The sequence below is a fragment of the Oncorhynchus clarkii genome, chromosome 12 (genome assembly GCF_045791955.1).
Source record: "Oncorhynchus clarkii lewisi isolate Uvic-CL-2024 chromosome 12, UVic_Ocla_1.0, whole genome shotgun sequence".
NCBI classification, from domain to species: Eukaryota; Metazoa; Chordata; class Actinopteri; order Salmoniformes; family Salmonidae; genus Oncorhynchus; species Oncorhynchus clarkii.
The window spans coordinates 64,078,185-64,093,690 of NC_092158.1; the positions used below are offsets into that span (position 1 = coordinate 64,078,185).

Sequence of the window (15,506 nt, forward strand, 5' to 3'; positions counted from 1 at the left end):
AGTCAGCCAGGACCTGCCAGAGCCGTCAGTCAGCCAGGACCTGCCAGAGCCGTCAGTCAGCCAGGACCTGCCAGAGCCATCAGTCAGCTACCCCTCAGTCCCGAGCTGCTGCCCCTCAGTCCAGTGGGACCCTTTTTGTAGGGTTGCCAGTCCAAGGTCAGTGGCGAGGGTCGCCTTTCCTAGGAGGACACTAAAGCAGACAAAGACTATGGTGGGGTCCACGTCCTGTGCCAGAGCCGCCACCCAGACCCTCCCCTATAGGTTCAGGTTTTGCGGCCGGAGTCCGCACCTCGTACCGTACTGTCATATTCTGACCATAGTTCTTTTGTGTTTTCTTTGTTTTAGTGTGGGTCAGGACGTGAGCTGAGTGGGCATTCTATGTTGTGTGTTTCCCGTTTCCATGTTTGGCCTGATATGGTTCTCAATCAGAGGCAGGTGTTAGTCATTGTCTCTGATTGGGAACCATATTTAGGTAGCCTGTTTTGTGTTGGGTTTTGTGGGTGGTTGTCTTCTGTCTTCGTGTGTCTGCACCAGACAGAACTGTTTCGGTTTTTCACATTTGTTGTTTTGTATTTTGTAATGTTCACGTTTACCGTCTTTATTAAACATGATGAACACTAACCACGTTGCGCTTTGGTCCTCTCCTTCGTCCACAGAAGAAAGCCGTTACAAAAAGTTCTATAACTTCAGGCGTCCTTCCTTGTGTGCTCCTAGTCCTCATTAAGTTACATGACAACATAACCAGTTTGTGGAGTTGTTGTTCAGGCTTTGTGTTTCAGCATTATCACTTTACCTCAAGAACCCGAGACCTTGTACTTTGTGTCACTTACACAGCACGTTGTCACAGAAATATATTATACAGTTTATATATCTCAAATTCACCCAAATGGATTGTGAGACAGTGACTGTGTAGAAACGTTGATTGCAATAAATAAGTCATGTTTTGCAATAGTTGAGTAGTTGGTTGGTTTCTCGACTAGGTCTTCTATCCTGTTCCCTATGTTATCGCAATGGGGTGTGCTCAGTTAACTTCAGCATTCGCTAAGATGCATGACGGTTTGTACTGAACGACCCGGTCATCCACCGTTCTTCAGCAGCCTTTGCTCCCGTTTGGTGGGTTTGGCAAGGTGTAGAATGATCACTATTTACATTTTTTATATTATTTAACTAGGCAAGTCAGTTAAGAACAAATTCTTCTTTACAATGATGGCCTACTGGGGAACAGTTGGTTAACTGCCTTGTTCAGGGGCAGAATGACAGATTTGGACCTTGTCAGCTCGATGATTCAATCCAGCAACCTTTTCGGTTTACTGGCCCAATGCTCTAATCACTAATCACCTGTCGCCCCATGTGGCACGATCGATTGCAAAACTTAGTTGGATTAAACGTTGCACACTGTTCTTTCATATCGAACACAGCCTGGGTATAGTACTGGGTGGGCGTGTAGACACTTCTCCATTGTTCCTCTGTAGAATGGAATCACTCACAGGGATCTGAACTTGGTGTGATTCTGAAACACCAACAAAGGGACAATGGCACTCAGCATTCCCTCCCAGAATGGTTAGAGCAGGTATCTTGTGACCTGTGGTAAGACATGGAAACAAAGCAGTAATACGAGGAGCATGTGTGAACCACCTCCATGCACTCCTTCTATAGTGTACTAGAAAGATTTAACGTGTCCTTTGGTGCGATGCCTTTGTCCCTGCTAGACTACAGAGAGTCGTTAAGACCAAGGTAGTTATTCAAGACCAGTTTGGCCTGTACACTAGTACACTCTTACATAAAGGGTTATTCGGTTTGTCCCCATATTTTATGCTGTATTTGTAATTACAGTATATAAAATATATGCAACGATTTTTCCACCCACAGGTTTCCTGTGCCAATGCACGACAACTAATAAGCAAAACATACTGACTTCGGGAGCTTCAACATCATCTGCACAGCATCTGGATGCTGGAATCAAATTTTGGACGAACGTGAGCAGGTAGCCTACAAAATACGTGTGGGTGGTTGTGTTTATGCCACACATAAAAGGTAATACGTGAAACAAATTGAATGACAAATATTTAGGCTATAGGCTCTTGATCGGAGAGGAGGCAGAGCTCGCTTGAAGCTTCCGTGAATACATTATTGTAGGATGACTTGGGAGAATGATGATCCGCAACAGGCAGCACATCTCAGTATCAGAACTTAACATACAACCAAACTGGGATGCTACTGTGCCTTTCTATATCTTAGAAACTGTCAGGAGAAGACCCACAACTGACACAAATGGAATGAATGGAATTAAATATTCAAATCACAGGGTTTTTGTTTGCACCGTTATTCAAATTCCATTTTTACTGCAGTTGTACAATAATGCAATTATTCATTACAATGTGGTCTAGGTAGGACAATTGTATTGTCCTTAAACAAGGTCACTAGGGTTTCACTGAATTTGTGTTATAAGTAGTTTTAGGAAGACGTGTAATTACACCCTGTGTCCTTTTCACCAGTTGACCGTCATCTGACAATCTGACAAAAGAAGCCAGCTGAGGCATGGGAGCCCTGGGAACAGCGTCAGGACAGGGGAAAAATAACCATGTCAACGACAATAATGCTGACACGGGGAACCAACTGAGGAACAGACAGATATCGACGGGGCAATCAACAAAGGGAAGGAGTCCAGGTGAGTCCAATGAGCACTGCTGCGCGTAATGATGGTGACAGGTGTGCGTAATGAAGGGCAGCCTGGTGGACCTCGAGTGCCAGAGAGGGGGAGCAGGATCAGGCGTGACAAATAACATACATTTTTATAAACAAATCCAATAAATTTGATTTATTGCACGTTACTGAAAGGGTTGTTCCAGTATAAATGTACTGAACAAAAATATAATCTCGACATGCAACAATTTATAGATTTTTACTGAGTTACAGTTCATATGATGAAATCAGTCAATTTAAATAAAATCATTGGGCCCTAATTTATGGATTTTGCATGATTTGGAATAAAGATCTGCATCCATTAGTCACAGATACCTTAAATGAGCCTCACAATGAGCCTCAGGATCTCGTTATGGTACCATACCATAACCCCAGAGCCAGCATGGGGAACTCTGTTCACAACATTGACATCAGCAAACCAGTTTCCCAGACAACGCCATACACGTGGTTTGCGGTTGTGAGGCCTTGTGGACGTACTGCCAAATTCTTTAAAACGACGTTGGTGGCTTATGGTAAGAGTAATGAACATTACATTTTCAGACAACAGCTCTGGTGGACATTCCTGCAGTCAGAATGTAATTGCATGTTCCCTCAACACTTGTGACATCTGTGGCATTGTGTTACGTGACAAAACTGCACATTTTAGAGTGGCTTATTATTGACCCCAGCACAAGGTGCACCTGTGTAATGATCATGCTGTTTAATCAGTTTCTTGATATGCCACACCTGTCAGGTGGATGGATTACCTTGGCAAAGGAGAAATGCTCACTAACATGGATGTAAACAAATTTGTGCACAAAATCTGAGAGAAATTAGGTTTTTGTGCATATTTTGTTATTAATGTTGGTAACAATTTGAATAAATGTATTGTTTTTCTTACATTTAGATTTCAGTGGGAATTTCACTGTACATTTACAGCATTATCCAGGCACCAGAGTTGCCAGCTTAATACTGTAATTTTGCTTTACAGCAGAGATGCTGTAATATATTTCACAGTACTGTTTTCCTTACTGTAATACATTACAGCATCCCTGTAAATTTACAGCAGGGATACTGTAAAAAAAAAGTTATATTTTGAAAATAGAGCCCATGCCTTAATTTTAAGTTGTTTGGCAAATGTACGTGTTTTAGAAACCATAGAACCTGCTCTTAACAATGGGTTATTCAATTGAAACGTCTTACTTGCATGAAGGATGATTTGAAAATGTTTATTTTTGAATGCGGGTTGCGGATGAATAATATTTGCAGCTGTTGGATATCCTAACTCTGTCTGGATTCCAATAGGAATTACACATCACTTTGCAAAGCAGAATAAAGTGACTTGCGGGCCTGATGTGGCCTGTAAACCAGGAGTTTCCTAACACCACTGAGTTAGGGTAAAACTAGGCCATCAAAATAAGGTCTTATGATGTATGTATTTTGTCAGATCATTTTAATGATAACATTCGCCTTGGAACTCCCTTGGTGAAAGCCACAGGCCTTTAAAAGGAAATAATTCAACAACCATGTCTGTGTCAGTAACAAATACAGTCATGGGTGGTAACTCTACAATTCACTCAAAAAGAAAAGGCACCCTGGGAAACATGAAAATGTGACTTTAAACCATACACCATTTCATTACATTTCACTCCACTGTAAAGTAGATTAAAAAAGAAACCTGCACACTGCTCTCCCTGGTATCACTGCTCTCCCTGGTATCACTGCTCTCCCTGGTATCACTGCTCTCCCTGGTATCACTGCTCTCCCTGGTATCACTGCTCTCCCTGGTATCACTGCTCTCCCTGGTATCACTGCTCTCCCTGGTATCACTGCTCTCCCTGGTATCACTGCTCTCCCTGGTATCACTGCTCTCCCTGGTATCACTGCTCTCCCTGGTATCACTGCTCTCCCTGGTATCACTGCTCTTTATTAAGCTTTACTTATCGGCCTCAAGGCCTTCGTCAGAGCTTTTGAGCAGTGTGCGGGTTTCTTATGTTTTTCTCATCTTATTCAACTGTTACCATGCACCTGCAACAAAGATAGCTCAGATGTGTGAGTGCCTTTTGAATTTTACTCCACTGTAAAGTGAAATTGTGTGATTATCACCACAGTAGAGTGAGTGCATTTTATATTTTACTCCAGAATAGAGTTAAATGCCTATTCATTCCCTGCAGTGTATTGTGAATTTGACACAGCCAGTGTTTTTTCTTCCTACTCTGTGTAGGTTACAGAAACACTGTCTAAATGTTAACATTTGAACACTTTTGAAAGTGTGAAATTCACTCTGTTGAAAGTGGATGCATATACACACTGCAAAAGTGTTAGAATTAACATGACAGCGAGTTACTTTCACACTTCTGAGTTTGCTCTGTAATAATAGATGTAGCCTATAGACACGACTAAATTGACAATAGTCTGATGGGTGACAATATTAATTGCCCTGTGAATGAAGATACTGCAGTGCAGCATGGGTAATTGACAAAGTAGGGAACAGAGCTTATCAAAAATAAACTTTTTCAAATCATCCTTCATGCAAGTAAGACGTTTTAATTGAATAACCCATTGTTAAGAGCAGGTTCTATGGTTTCTAAAACACGTACATTTGCCAAACAACTTAAAATTAAGGCATGGGCTCTATTTTCAAAATATAACTTTTTTTTTACAGTATCCCTGCTGTAAATTTACAGGGATGCTGTAATGTATTACAGTAAGGAAAACAGTACTGTGAAATATATTACAGCATCTCTGCTGTAAAGCAAAATTACAGTATTAAACTGGCAACTCTGGTGCCGGGTTAATGCTGTAAATGTACAGTGAAATTCCCACTGAAATCTAAATGTAAGAAAAACAATACATTTATTCAAATTGGTACCAACATTAATAACAAATTAACAACCATATGTGACAATAGAAGTAACAACAGTTAACACATACTGTATGTAACCAAGGAAGAGCGTAACGACAACACAAACGTAAAAACGATAATGTGTGTGGTGGTGTGTGTGGGGGAGAGAGTGACAAAGAGATAAGAGTTCAAATTGAGATTGAGTACAATCTTAGATCTGTGATCAGGGGCAACTAGTTGATTAAGGGGGTTCAGAGGTGGTGAAACACAACGGGACAGTTTGGGCAGGAGAGCATACAGGAGAGAGAAGTCAGCGCAGATTCAGGTATTCCTCATGGGGCTCCGCAACAATTCTCCTCAGTTCTGATTTTGTCAGCTCTACTCACCCCTAGGACAAGCATAGAAAAAGAAAGACGAAAAGGAGAGACAGAGAGCACTAGGACTGTTACTCTGAGTAGAAAGACAGGTGGAAAATGACATATCAAGCTGGTGCCGTGTGTGTGTGTGTACTTACCTTCATTCAAATTCAGTGAGCTCAGTGAGATCTTGGAAGAATGGGGCACTGTAGGGTTTGAGAACAGTTGGCTTCATCTGGGCCACTTTTTCATGCCTTTTTGTCCCATCTTCAGGGTTCATCATCTTGGGTTGATTCGAACCTACAGCAATATAGTTTATGAAATCAATTGAAGCATTGAACAAATACATATAAGAAAGCGAGTTAGATACACCTACTTCAAACGCTAGCTAACTAATAAAACATTGCTTTAGCCAACAAAATACCACAGGTTATTTTACCAGACTCACATGTTCCTTTATTTCTTTGCCACCAAATGTTTGCATAAAACTGGCAACAAAAAAATGACTGAAGACTCCAGCCACCCAAAGTCATACACTTGACACTTACATGCGACTTCTGCTATCAGAATACGAAGATCGCATTGAAAAAGACAGGTTTAAATGCACAAAAGGGGTTTGATTGTGTTCAGACCTGGCTGACCGCTTCAGGAGGTGATCAGGGATGCTTCAAGTTTGGATTTCTCCAATCTGGATGCAATCAGGCTACCGAAAGCATACAGTGGGCAACGTCATCAGCACTCCTCCCACAAGTCTCCAGAAAACGTTTGTTTTGGGACTGATGCACCTTTCCAGTTTTAACTGGAGGAAATACGTTCCTAGCGTTTGAGGAATGTGTTTACTGGCCTCAAATCCTGGCCAGCTAGTTAATATTTAGATTTTAAAAAACATAGTTTTACTAGAGTTATTCTAACCCGTTTGCAATTCCTTTACTTGCTAGATTGCTGGCTAGCTACAGAGGTTAGCTACTGGCATCGGTTTTTGCGTTATAATCATATTTTGCACATTTCCCTGTTTGTAGAATGGATACTGGAATTTGATTATGGCACGGGAAAAGGGAATCCGGACACACTGTGAACACAGTAGACACATTTAAATGTAGGTGTAGATGCATGACCCATTCAGAATTCCTTGATCCGTACTCCATGATCAGAATACTAAAGCTGCACGAACAGTCAAGTCTAGACACGGACATATACTGTCTTGGACCAAAAGGCCCCTGAACAGCTTCTACCCCAAGCCATAAGACAAATAGATACCCAGACTATCTACATTGACCCTTTTTGCACTAACTCCTTTTGACTCTATGCACACACAATGGACTTTACCCACACATTCACACATACTGACACTCCAACACACACACACACACACACACACACACACACACACACACACACACACACACACACACACACACACACACACACACACACACACACACACTCGCACATAACACGTACATACAGGCACACATTCGCCATACACACACACTTATATAAGATTGAACTGTTTGGCCTGAATGCCAAGCGTCACATCTGGAGGAATCCTGGCACCATCCCTATGGTGAAGCATGGTGGTGGCAGCATGGATATTTTTCAGCAGCATGGACTGGGAGACTATTCAGGATCGAGGAAAAGATAAACGGAGCAAAGTACATAGAGATGCTTGATGAATACCTGCTCCAGAGCGCTCAGGACCTCAGACTGGGGTGAAGGTTCACCTTCCAACAGGTCAACGACCCTAAGCACACAGCAAAGACTACCCAAAAGTGGCTTCAGGTCAAGTCTCTGAATGTCCTTGAGTGGACCAGCTAGAGCCCGGACTTGAACCCAATCTAACATCTCTGGAGAGACCTGAAAATAGCTGTGCAGCAATGCTCCCCATCCAACCTGACAGAGCTTGAGAGGATCTGCAGAGAAGAATGGGAGAAACTCCCCAAATACAGGTGTGCCCAGCTTGTAGCGTCATACCCAAGAAGATTTGAGGCTGTAATTGCTGCCAAAGGTGCTTCAATAAAGTACTGAGTAAAGGGTCTGAAAACTTATGTAAATGTAATATTTTTGTAATACTTTCTTTTACAAGTTTGAAAACATTTCTAAACCCTGTTTTTAATTTGTCATTGTGGGGTATTATGTGTAGATTGATGAGGGCTAACAACTATTTAATCCATTTTAGAATACGGTTGTGATGAAAGAAAATGTGGAGGAGTATGCTGTTTGAGGAGCATGCTCTCGCTGCGCGACAGGTGATATTCTGCCCAAACTCTGTATGTCATGGGCTCTCCAACCCTGTTCCTGCAGCTACCCAGTGCTTCATTTAGGAAACTAAGGGAAATCTGTTCAGGAACATCGATAGTAACACGTTTTTCCAACAAAACATAGGAGGAGATGAAAATGCATGATGATGAGATATTCTGTATAGCTAAAGGTAATGTGTTACCCAAATAATTATGAAAAAATAAGAAATTCCCTATTACTGGGTTATTCAAAATCAAATACAAAGTCACTATAATTGTAGGCTTTCTGTAAGCCGCCCCGAACAATCAATGAACCAACAGCATCGCCTGGGGCTATACATTCTTTCCCAGGGTATACATTTTGGAGCGTAGCATAAGGTAACCAGTCCATCCAGTATGCATAATAATATAGTCCACACTCAAAGGCGTTTACTCAAATTTGTTTAATTTTGGAGTACTTGCTAGACCAATTATGTACCAAAGATTAAATTAAATCAGTCTTATTTTTTCTGCCATTTGTAATTCTCTCTGTACCCACACAATACACTGCTAGTTCACTCATACTCACTTATATTCTCTTACTCTCTGCTCATTGTTAAAATCACAGAAAATAATGGCAAAGATATCAACTACGGTATGTCAGTATACTGTATGTAAAAATGATTAATACCAGAAACATGCACAAATATTCCCATATACTGAAGGTACAGTTTAAAACCTTTTTAAACATATCATATTACTCAAACTCCTGATGTTAACGTTTATACGCTGATGTAAACACTCAGGCACTATTTCAAAGAAAGGGAAGAAAATCTATACAAAAGCTTATTCAGATTAATGAGGGTTCTTTGAAGAACCCTTCTTGCCTTCCGAACAATCATCAAAGAACCCTTTCTTCCCGAAAATGTTTTTTTTAGGATGAAAAAGGTTCTACGTAGAACTCTTTGCCTTACAAATAACTTTAGTCTTCCAAAAAGGTTCATCAGATAAAAACAGTTCTTGGCAGAACCCTATCCCTCTGCAAAGAACCCTTTTGGAACCTTTTTTTCTGAGTGTAAATGAACTGTACTCTAGTGCTTTGTGTTGGAACAGGGCGTCTCATGCTCAGAGAGAAACAAACACACCTCTGATGTTTTGTTCAATCACTCTCACAAGCTCATTTAATCTACAAATGTCAAGTTTTTGAACAGCAGCAGCAACAACAACAACAAATACAACAACAATCAGCTCTGCAGTTCCATGATGCCATGGAAATGTCCACAACATACAGTTTCATGGTCCTGATCAAATCAGGCTAAAGCAACGTGTTGGCTAAGAATTTGACCTAAAGCACATACTTCTCCACATAGAACGGACATAAGAGAGGGGATCATATGAGTTATTTGGAGTTTTTCTTCATCTGAGGCTGAAGTCCCCAAGTGAAGACTGTCACCCGTTGAGCCCCTGAGGTGGTGACCAGCTGACATCACAGGGGACGTCAGAGGTTTGTTAAAGGTCATTTAAACTGAAATTGACTTTGACTTTCTAAATCTAGGGCAGGGTTCATTCCATGACTGCATCCATCTTGGTATTCCGTGGCTTCCTATTCTTGTTTCCTTGTCTCCTTTCCTACACTGATGTAAAAGAACAGGGGACAGTTGAAATCACATTCAAAGTGAGGAGCGCCGTTTTGTATTCACCACCTATCCTTTGTCTCTTCGGGTCAGCCCATGTGAAGAGGAGAGGAGGTGGCCATGTGGTAGGGAGCGTTGGGCAAGTAACTGAAAGGTTGCTGGTTCAAATGCCTGAGCCGACTCGGCAGAAAAATCTGTAACCCTAATTGCTCCTGTAAATGCTCCTGGATAAGAGTGTCTGCTAAAAAAATGTTTAAATGAAGCCCTTCCTGACTACTGAGATACACCCCAGAGTTCTGTTTTCTTGGCTACTCGTGGGGTCAAAGCTGAGCTCTTTAGGTCATCCAAGTGCTGTCTTATCTGCTTTTATAGGTGGGGAATATGGTTTGATATGAATTGGAAAATGTTTGCCCAATGTGCATCGTCTTTTTTCATTTTAATTTCACTCTACATTATAACAACTTAATATCATAATAAATGTGGATTACAAAGGGTCCATTTTAGCACCAGTTATAAACAGGGCTACTCTGTTGTCCACTAGTGATTGGTAATGTCGACCCAGCAGTGCTCAGTGAACAAACTACATGCAAGTGCTATTTCTTTAGTCTAAACGTGACAGCCAGGCTGTTATTGCGAAGCAGCAAAGGCTTTAATTACGAAACAGAAATATATAATAGTCTGCTACACGTGACGGATCTAGTCACAGCCTCTTTCTCAATAATCCTATACTTGCTTTTCAAAGACGGATCAAGATCGATCTTCTCACGTTATCTAACTTGGCACACACTTATTTATAAACCACCTTTTCTTCTCTTCCGCATGTGAAGTCCATTGTACATTCTGTGGTGAAGTGGGTGTGTTTTGGGGGGGGGCGATGCAAATATCCCTCAGTTGGTATAAATAGTTTCTCTGCAAGCATTTCCCTCAGGCCAGTGGGTGCATCTGAACTGAGCTGATCTAAAAGACACACATTCAGCACAATGTAAGTAGAAATGATAGTTTATCATTGCATTGACTAGGTTTGTTGGAGTTGTTATGGTGTTAAGTAATTAAAGCAAGAGCGATTTTTCTAGAAATAGAAATGTGTAATAACACAGTTTACTGTCTTTTAAAGTATTACAATAATGCAATCTTAGTCAGTTATGTCTGTATAACATATTTGTTATATGATTATGTCACTGACTGTGTGTGTGTACTTCAGGTTTTTCATGTGATGACACACCGTTTTGTGTACTTTAGGTTTTCAAATGAAATGTGTTTGTCACATGCGCTGAATACAACATGTGTAGTAGACTTTACAGTGAAATGCTTACTTCCGAGCCCTTTCCCAACCATGCAGAGTTAAAAACGAAGAATAATTTGCAAAATACAAAAGGAAATAGTAACACAGTAAAATAACAATAACGAGGCTAAATACAAGGAGTACCAGTACCGAGGCATTGTGCAGGGGTAGAATGTTGTTGGGGTAGAATGTTGTTGAGGTAATATGTACAGGTAGGTAGGGGTAAAAGTGACTAGGCAATCAGGATAGATAATGAACAGAGTAGCAGCACCATATGTGAAGAGTGTCAAAGAGTATTACATTGTGTCTATGTGATGGCACTGACTGTTTGTGTGTACTTTAGGTTTTTAAAGTGATGACACTGACTGTTTGTGTGTACTTCAGGTTTTTAAAGTGATGACACTGACTGTTTGTGTGTACTTCAGGTTTTTAAAGTGATGACACTGACTGTTTGTGTGTACTTCAGGTTTTTAATGTGATGACACTGACTGTTTGTGTGTACTTCAGGGTTTATTTTGTAGCGTTGGTTGGCTTGCTTCTCATCTTGACTGCTGAAGCCAGAGTTGGGTAAGGATGTTATAAAACACATCTGTTATTACTTCTCTCACATCGTAACCGCACGTTTCAGAATGAATACTCTGTTTGTGTAGTGAGTGAACGGTCTCCGTGCTAAATCGTATGCTGTTGTCCGTTTATTGATTTGTTTTCCACCGATCCCTTTAGGAACTCCTCTGAGTCTCGCTTCTGCACCGAGTCAAAGGAATGTCTGCTGTATGATCTGGTGTGCAAGAATGACGATTATGAGGTGAGTCTTGTGCAGCACAAATGAATGGCACATTGGGGCTACAACATAGGAGTTTGTTTCACCACCTTTTTTTGTGACAGATTTTTTTGTGTTTCGTTGTTGTTCAGGGTGGCAAATACAAAACAATAGCATTTGCATATATCAAATTGACAACATGATGATCATCATTATCACCCCCCCACCCCATTTTGGTTATCGCATTGGGTTTCGGTAATTGGAAACATGTTGTAGATCAAGTTATGCAGGGTTGTAGATCACCCTAATCCCGTTCTCAACATCTGTAACTCAAATACACTCTCCAGCAGAGGACTCGTGAGTGAAGGTTTGTGTCTGTGTTACAGGTGCGCCACTATGACTCGGTGAAATGGGTGTCGACAGACGAGGAATGCTACTTCATGGACAAGGCCACTTACACTGCCTTCCGGAGACTCTTCAAATACATCACCGGATCCAACAAGGCTGGTGTGTGTGTGTGTGTGTGTGTGTGTGTGTGTGTGTGTGTGTGTGTGTGTGTGTGTGTGTGTGTGTGTGTGTGTGTGTGTGTGTGTGTGTGTGTGTGTGTGTGCGTGCGTGCGTGCGTGCGTGCGTGCGTGCGTGCGTGCGTGCGTGCGTGCGTCTACCTGGTAACAAGTGCTTACACACATGTTTTTTCTATAGGCGTCAACATTGACATGACAGCTCCGGTGACTGTCAAAATTGAAGAGAAGAAGAAGATGTGGGCGTCATCTGTCTTCACCATCAGCTTCCTCCTGCCGTCTGACTATCAGATGATTCATCCCCAACCCACTGATGACAAGGTAAAGCCAAATCACAAATAGACCCTACGCCCTGTGCACTTGTGAAGATCTGAGAGGATTTGATTGGTTTAAGCAATATGGTGAAACTTCCACTCAGCCTATCAGAGGGCAAAGTGGAGCTATTACCATATTGCTGACACCTGTCAAAACCCTGTAAACCTGACACAATGACATCCACATCGTTATCCAGGGTCTGTAATATTTGTGTGGTTTCTTGTGTGTGGTTTTTCAAATACTTAAGCTGAGCTTGCCTGGCTCAATGGCACCAATGGAATAGTCCCAACAGTGCAAACCCCGCCCACCTGGCACTCTAGAAAAACTGAATCTAAGTTGGACATAATATGATTGTCTATCAGACCTGGGTTCAAGAAGTATTTTTCAAATACTTCGATTTAGCTTTTATAGAGTGCCAGGTGGGTGGGGATTGCACTTTTGGGACTATTCCATGGTGCCATTGAGTCAGGCAAGCTCAATCGAGCAAAGCTTAAGTGTTTGAAAAAACACAAATACCATTTGAACCCATGTCATGTATGTCATGTTTTTTTTAAAGACCGTGGTTAACAATGTGGATGTCTTTGTGATTTTCCCGTGCAGGTGTATTTTACAGAGACGCCAGACATGAAAGTGTACGTGAGGAGCTACGGTGGATGGATGATGTCTTTGACATCCAGTGTAAACTCTATGCTGCTGAAAAGGCAGCTAGACAACGTCCAGGCCACCTACAACAAAGACTACCACTATGCTGTGGGATATGACAGGTGAGAGCACAAATCCTTCAATGTACTCATATCCAACATCCAACACAATTCCACCAAAATACTTTTTCAATATTTAATATTTTGTGTGTGTGTATGTGTCCTACAGCCCAATGAAGATTCTGAATAGGCACAACGAGGTGTGGTACATGGTTGAGGGAGAGCCTGTGTGCCCTACCTCCTCCTAAACATCCTCCTCCACTACTGCTGAGTCTGGCATAACCACTTTGAGGAGGACCAATGGGAGGTGCATGGTAGACTGAGAACATCTGAGAAAGTGTGGTTTGGGGGCAACAAAGATGTTAACTAAGATATGTGTCTCTGATCTGGTGGCACTATAATCCAAAATCAATATGCCACATACTATAGAGTGTATACAAACTGTATGTCTTAGAATTTGCTCATACTTATTCAGGGTTCACTTTGTTAGGGACGTGACTAGCACCCCCGAGACCCGTGATTCGAAGGTTCTAACGATGTGGGGTGAATGTAGACAGGGATATGTTTGTACTAAATAACTGGTTTTATTTGTCCATAAGGAAGTAACTTTTCACAAACTGCAACATTCAATGTTGGACATGATTTGGATCTTTTTCTCATTAAAATATGAATAATGTCTGTGTTGAGTTGGTTTCCTCTTAAAAATATGCCAAACAAATCCTCTCCAGCTCTTTGGTCGTACTCGAGTGGTGGTGAATACAGTAGGATTATAACGAACATAAAATCTTGGGTAAATGTGTCGGACACCATATTTGTTATATAGTCTGTCCATGAGAGATTACAATGAACAATACAAATGAAAAGTTAAATTTGACGTTTGAGTAATTTAGCAGACCTTCCTATCCAGAGCGACGTTGTCACTCTTTTCAAAAACACAGTGAAGTCGTATACAGTGAACACTGTACACCTTTCGCCATTCAGTGCCGCCACTACGAACGAGGGAATGTTCTATAGAAGGAAGCTCAAATACTCAAATACTTCAGAGTAGCAAGAAAACAGATCACAAGTACACTCTTTGAAAAAAAGAGTTCCAAAAGGGTTCTTTGCAGAGGGATAAGGTTCTACCAAGAACTGCTTGGATCAGAATAACCAGAACCAGAACCAGAACAGGGTTCTTTGTAAGTCAAAGGGTTTTTACCTAGAATCTTAAACGTTCGAAGAACCGTTTTTGGAAGAAAGGGTTCTTTGATGATTCTTTGGAAGGCAATAAGGGTTCTACATAGAACCATATATAATATTTCCCAGCATGAGCTATTGGAGATTTTCAGAATAATTTGTTTTACTGTAATATCTGTTTTTGCATGTAAATTGATTGGTTGATTAATTTTATGCTACACAAAGATAAAGAACATACAATTTTCTAAACTAATCCAATTTGTTAGTAATTGGATTTATTGCATACATTACTGAGGTAGTTGTTCCAGTTTAGATGATTGAGGTAGTCTCAGTATTCAATCTTCCCTACCCTGGCAGTCATTCTGAATGCAGATTGTGGGTGATTAAGGTTACCCTCAGAACATCCTCAATTTGTCTGGTCATGGACTCTACAAGGTGTCGAAAGCATTCCACAGGGATGCTGGCCCATGTTGACTCCAATGCTTCCCACAAGTGAGTCTTGTTGGCTGAATGTCCTTTGTCCATTCTTGATACACACGAGAAACAGTTGAGCATGAAAAACCCAGCAGCGTGGCAGTTCTTGACACAAACCAACACATGCAATTGTCTCATGGACAAGGCCACTTACACTGCCTTCCGGAGACTCTTCAAATACATCACCGGCTCCAACAAGGCTGGTGTGTGTGTGTGTGTGTGTGTGTGTATGTGTGTGTGTGTGTGTGTGTACGTGCCTGTGTGTGTGTGTGTGTCTTCTTTAACCCTTCTCCTCCCCTTCATCTGCAATGATTGAAGTGGATTTAACAAGTGACATCAATAAGAGATCATAGCTTTTACCTGGTCAGTCTGTCATGGAAAGAGCAGGTGATCTTAATGTTTTTTATACTCAGTGTATCAAATCAAATCAAATTGTCACACACGCCAAATACAACCTTACCGTTAAAATGCTTACTTACAAGCCCTTAACCAACAATCTAGTTTTAAGAAAACAGAGTTAAGAAAAGATTTACTAAATAAAATT

The 15,506-nt window shown here is 41.2% G+C and overlaps 1 protein-coding gene across 1 annotated transcript; it reads left to right on the top strand.

Annotated features, from left to right (window-relative positions):
- Positions 1-10,576: 10,576 nt before the first annotated feature.
- LOC139422127 (heme-binding protein 2-like) lies at positions 10,577-13,839 on the top strand. Its single transcript, XM_071173278.1, has 7 exons — positions 10,577-10,715; positions 11,523-11,582; positions 11,739-11,820; positions 12,162-12,282; positions 12,478-12,617; positions 13,212-13,375; positions 13,482-13,839. Coding segments are annotated over exons 1-7 (648 nt in total). The 5' UTR covers positions 10,577-10,713; the 3' UTR covers positions 13,561-13,839.
- Positions 13,840-15,506: the final 1,667 nt, after the last annotated feature.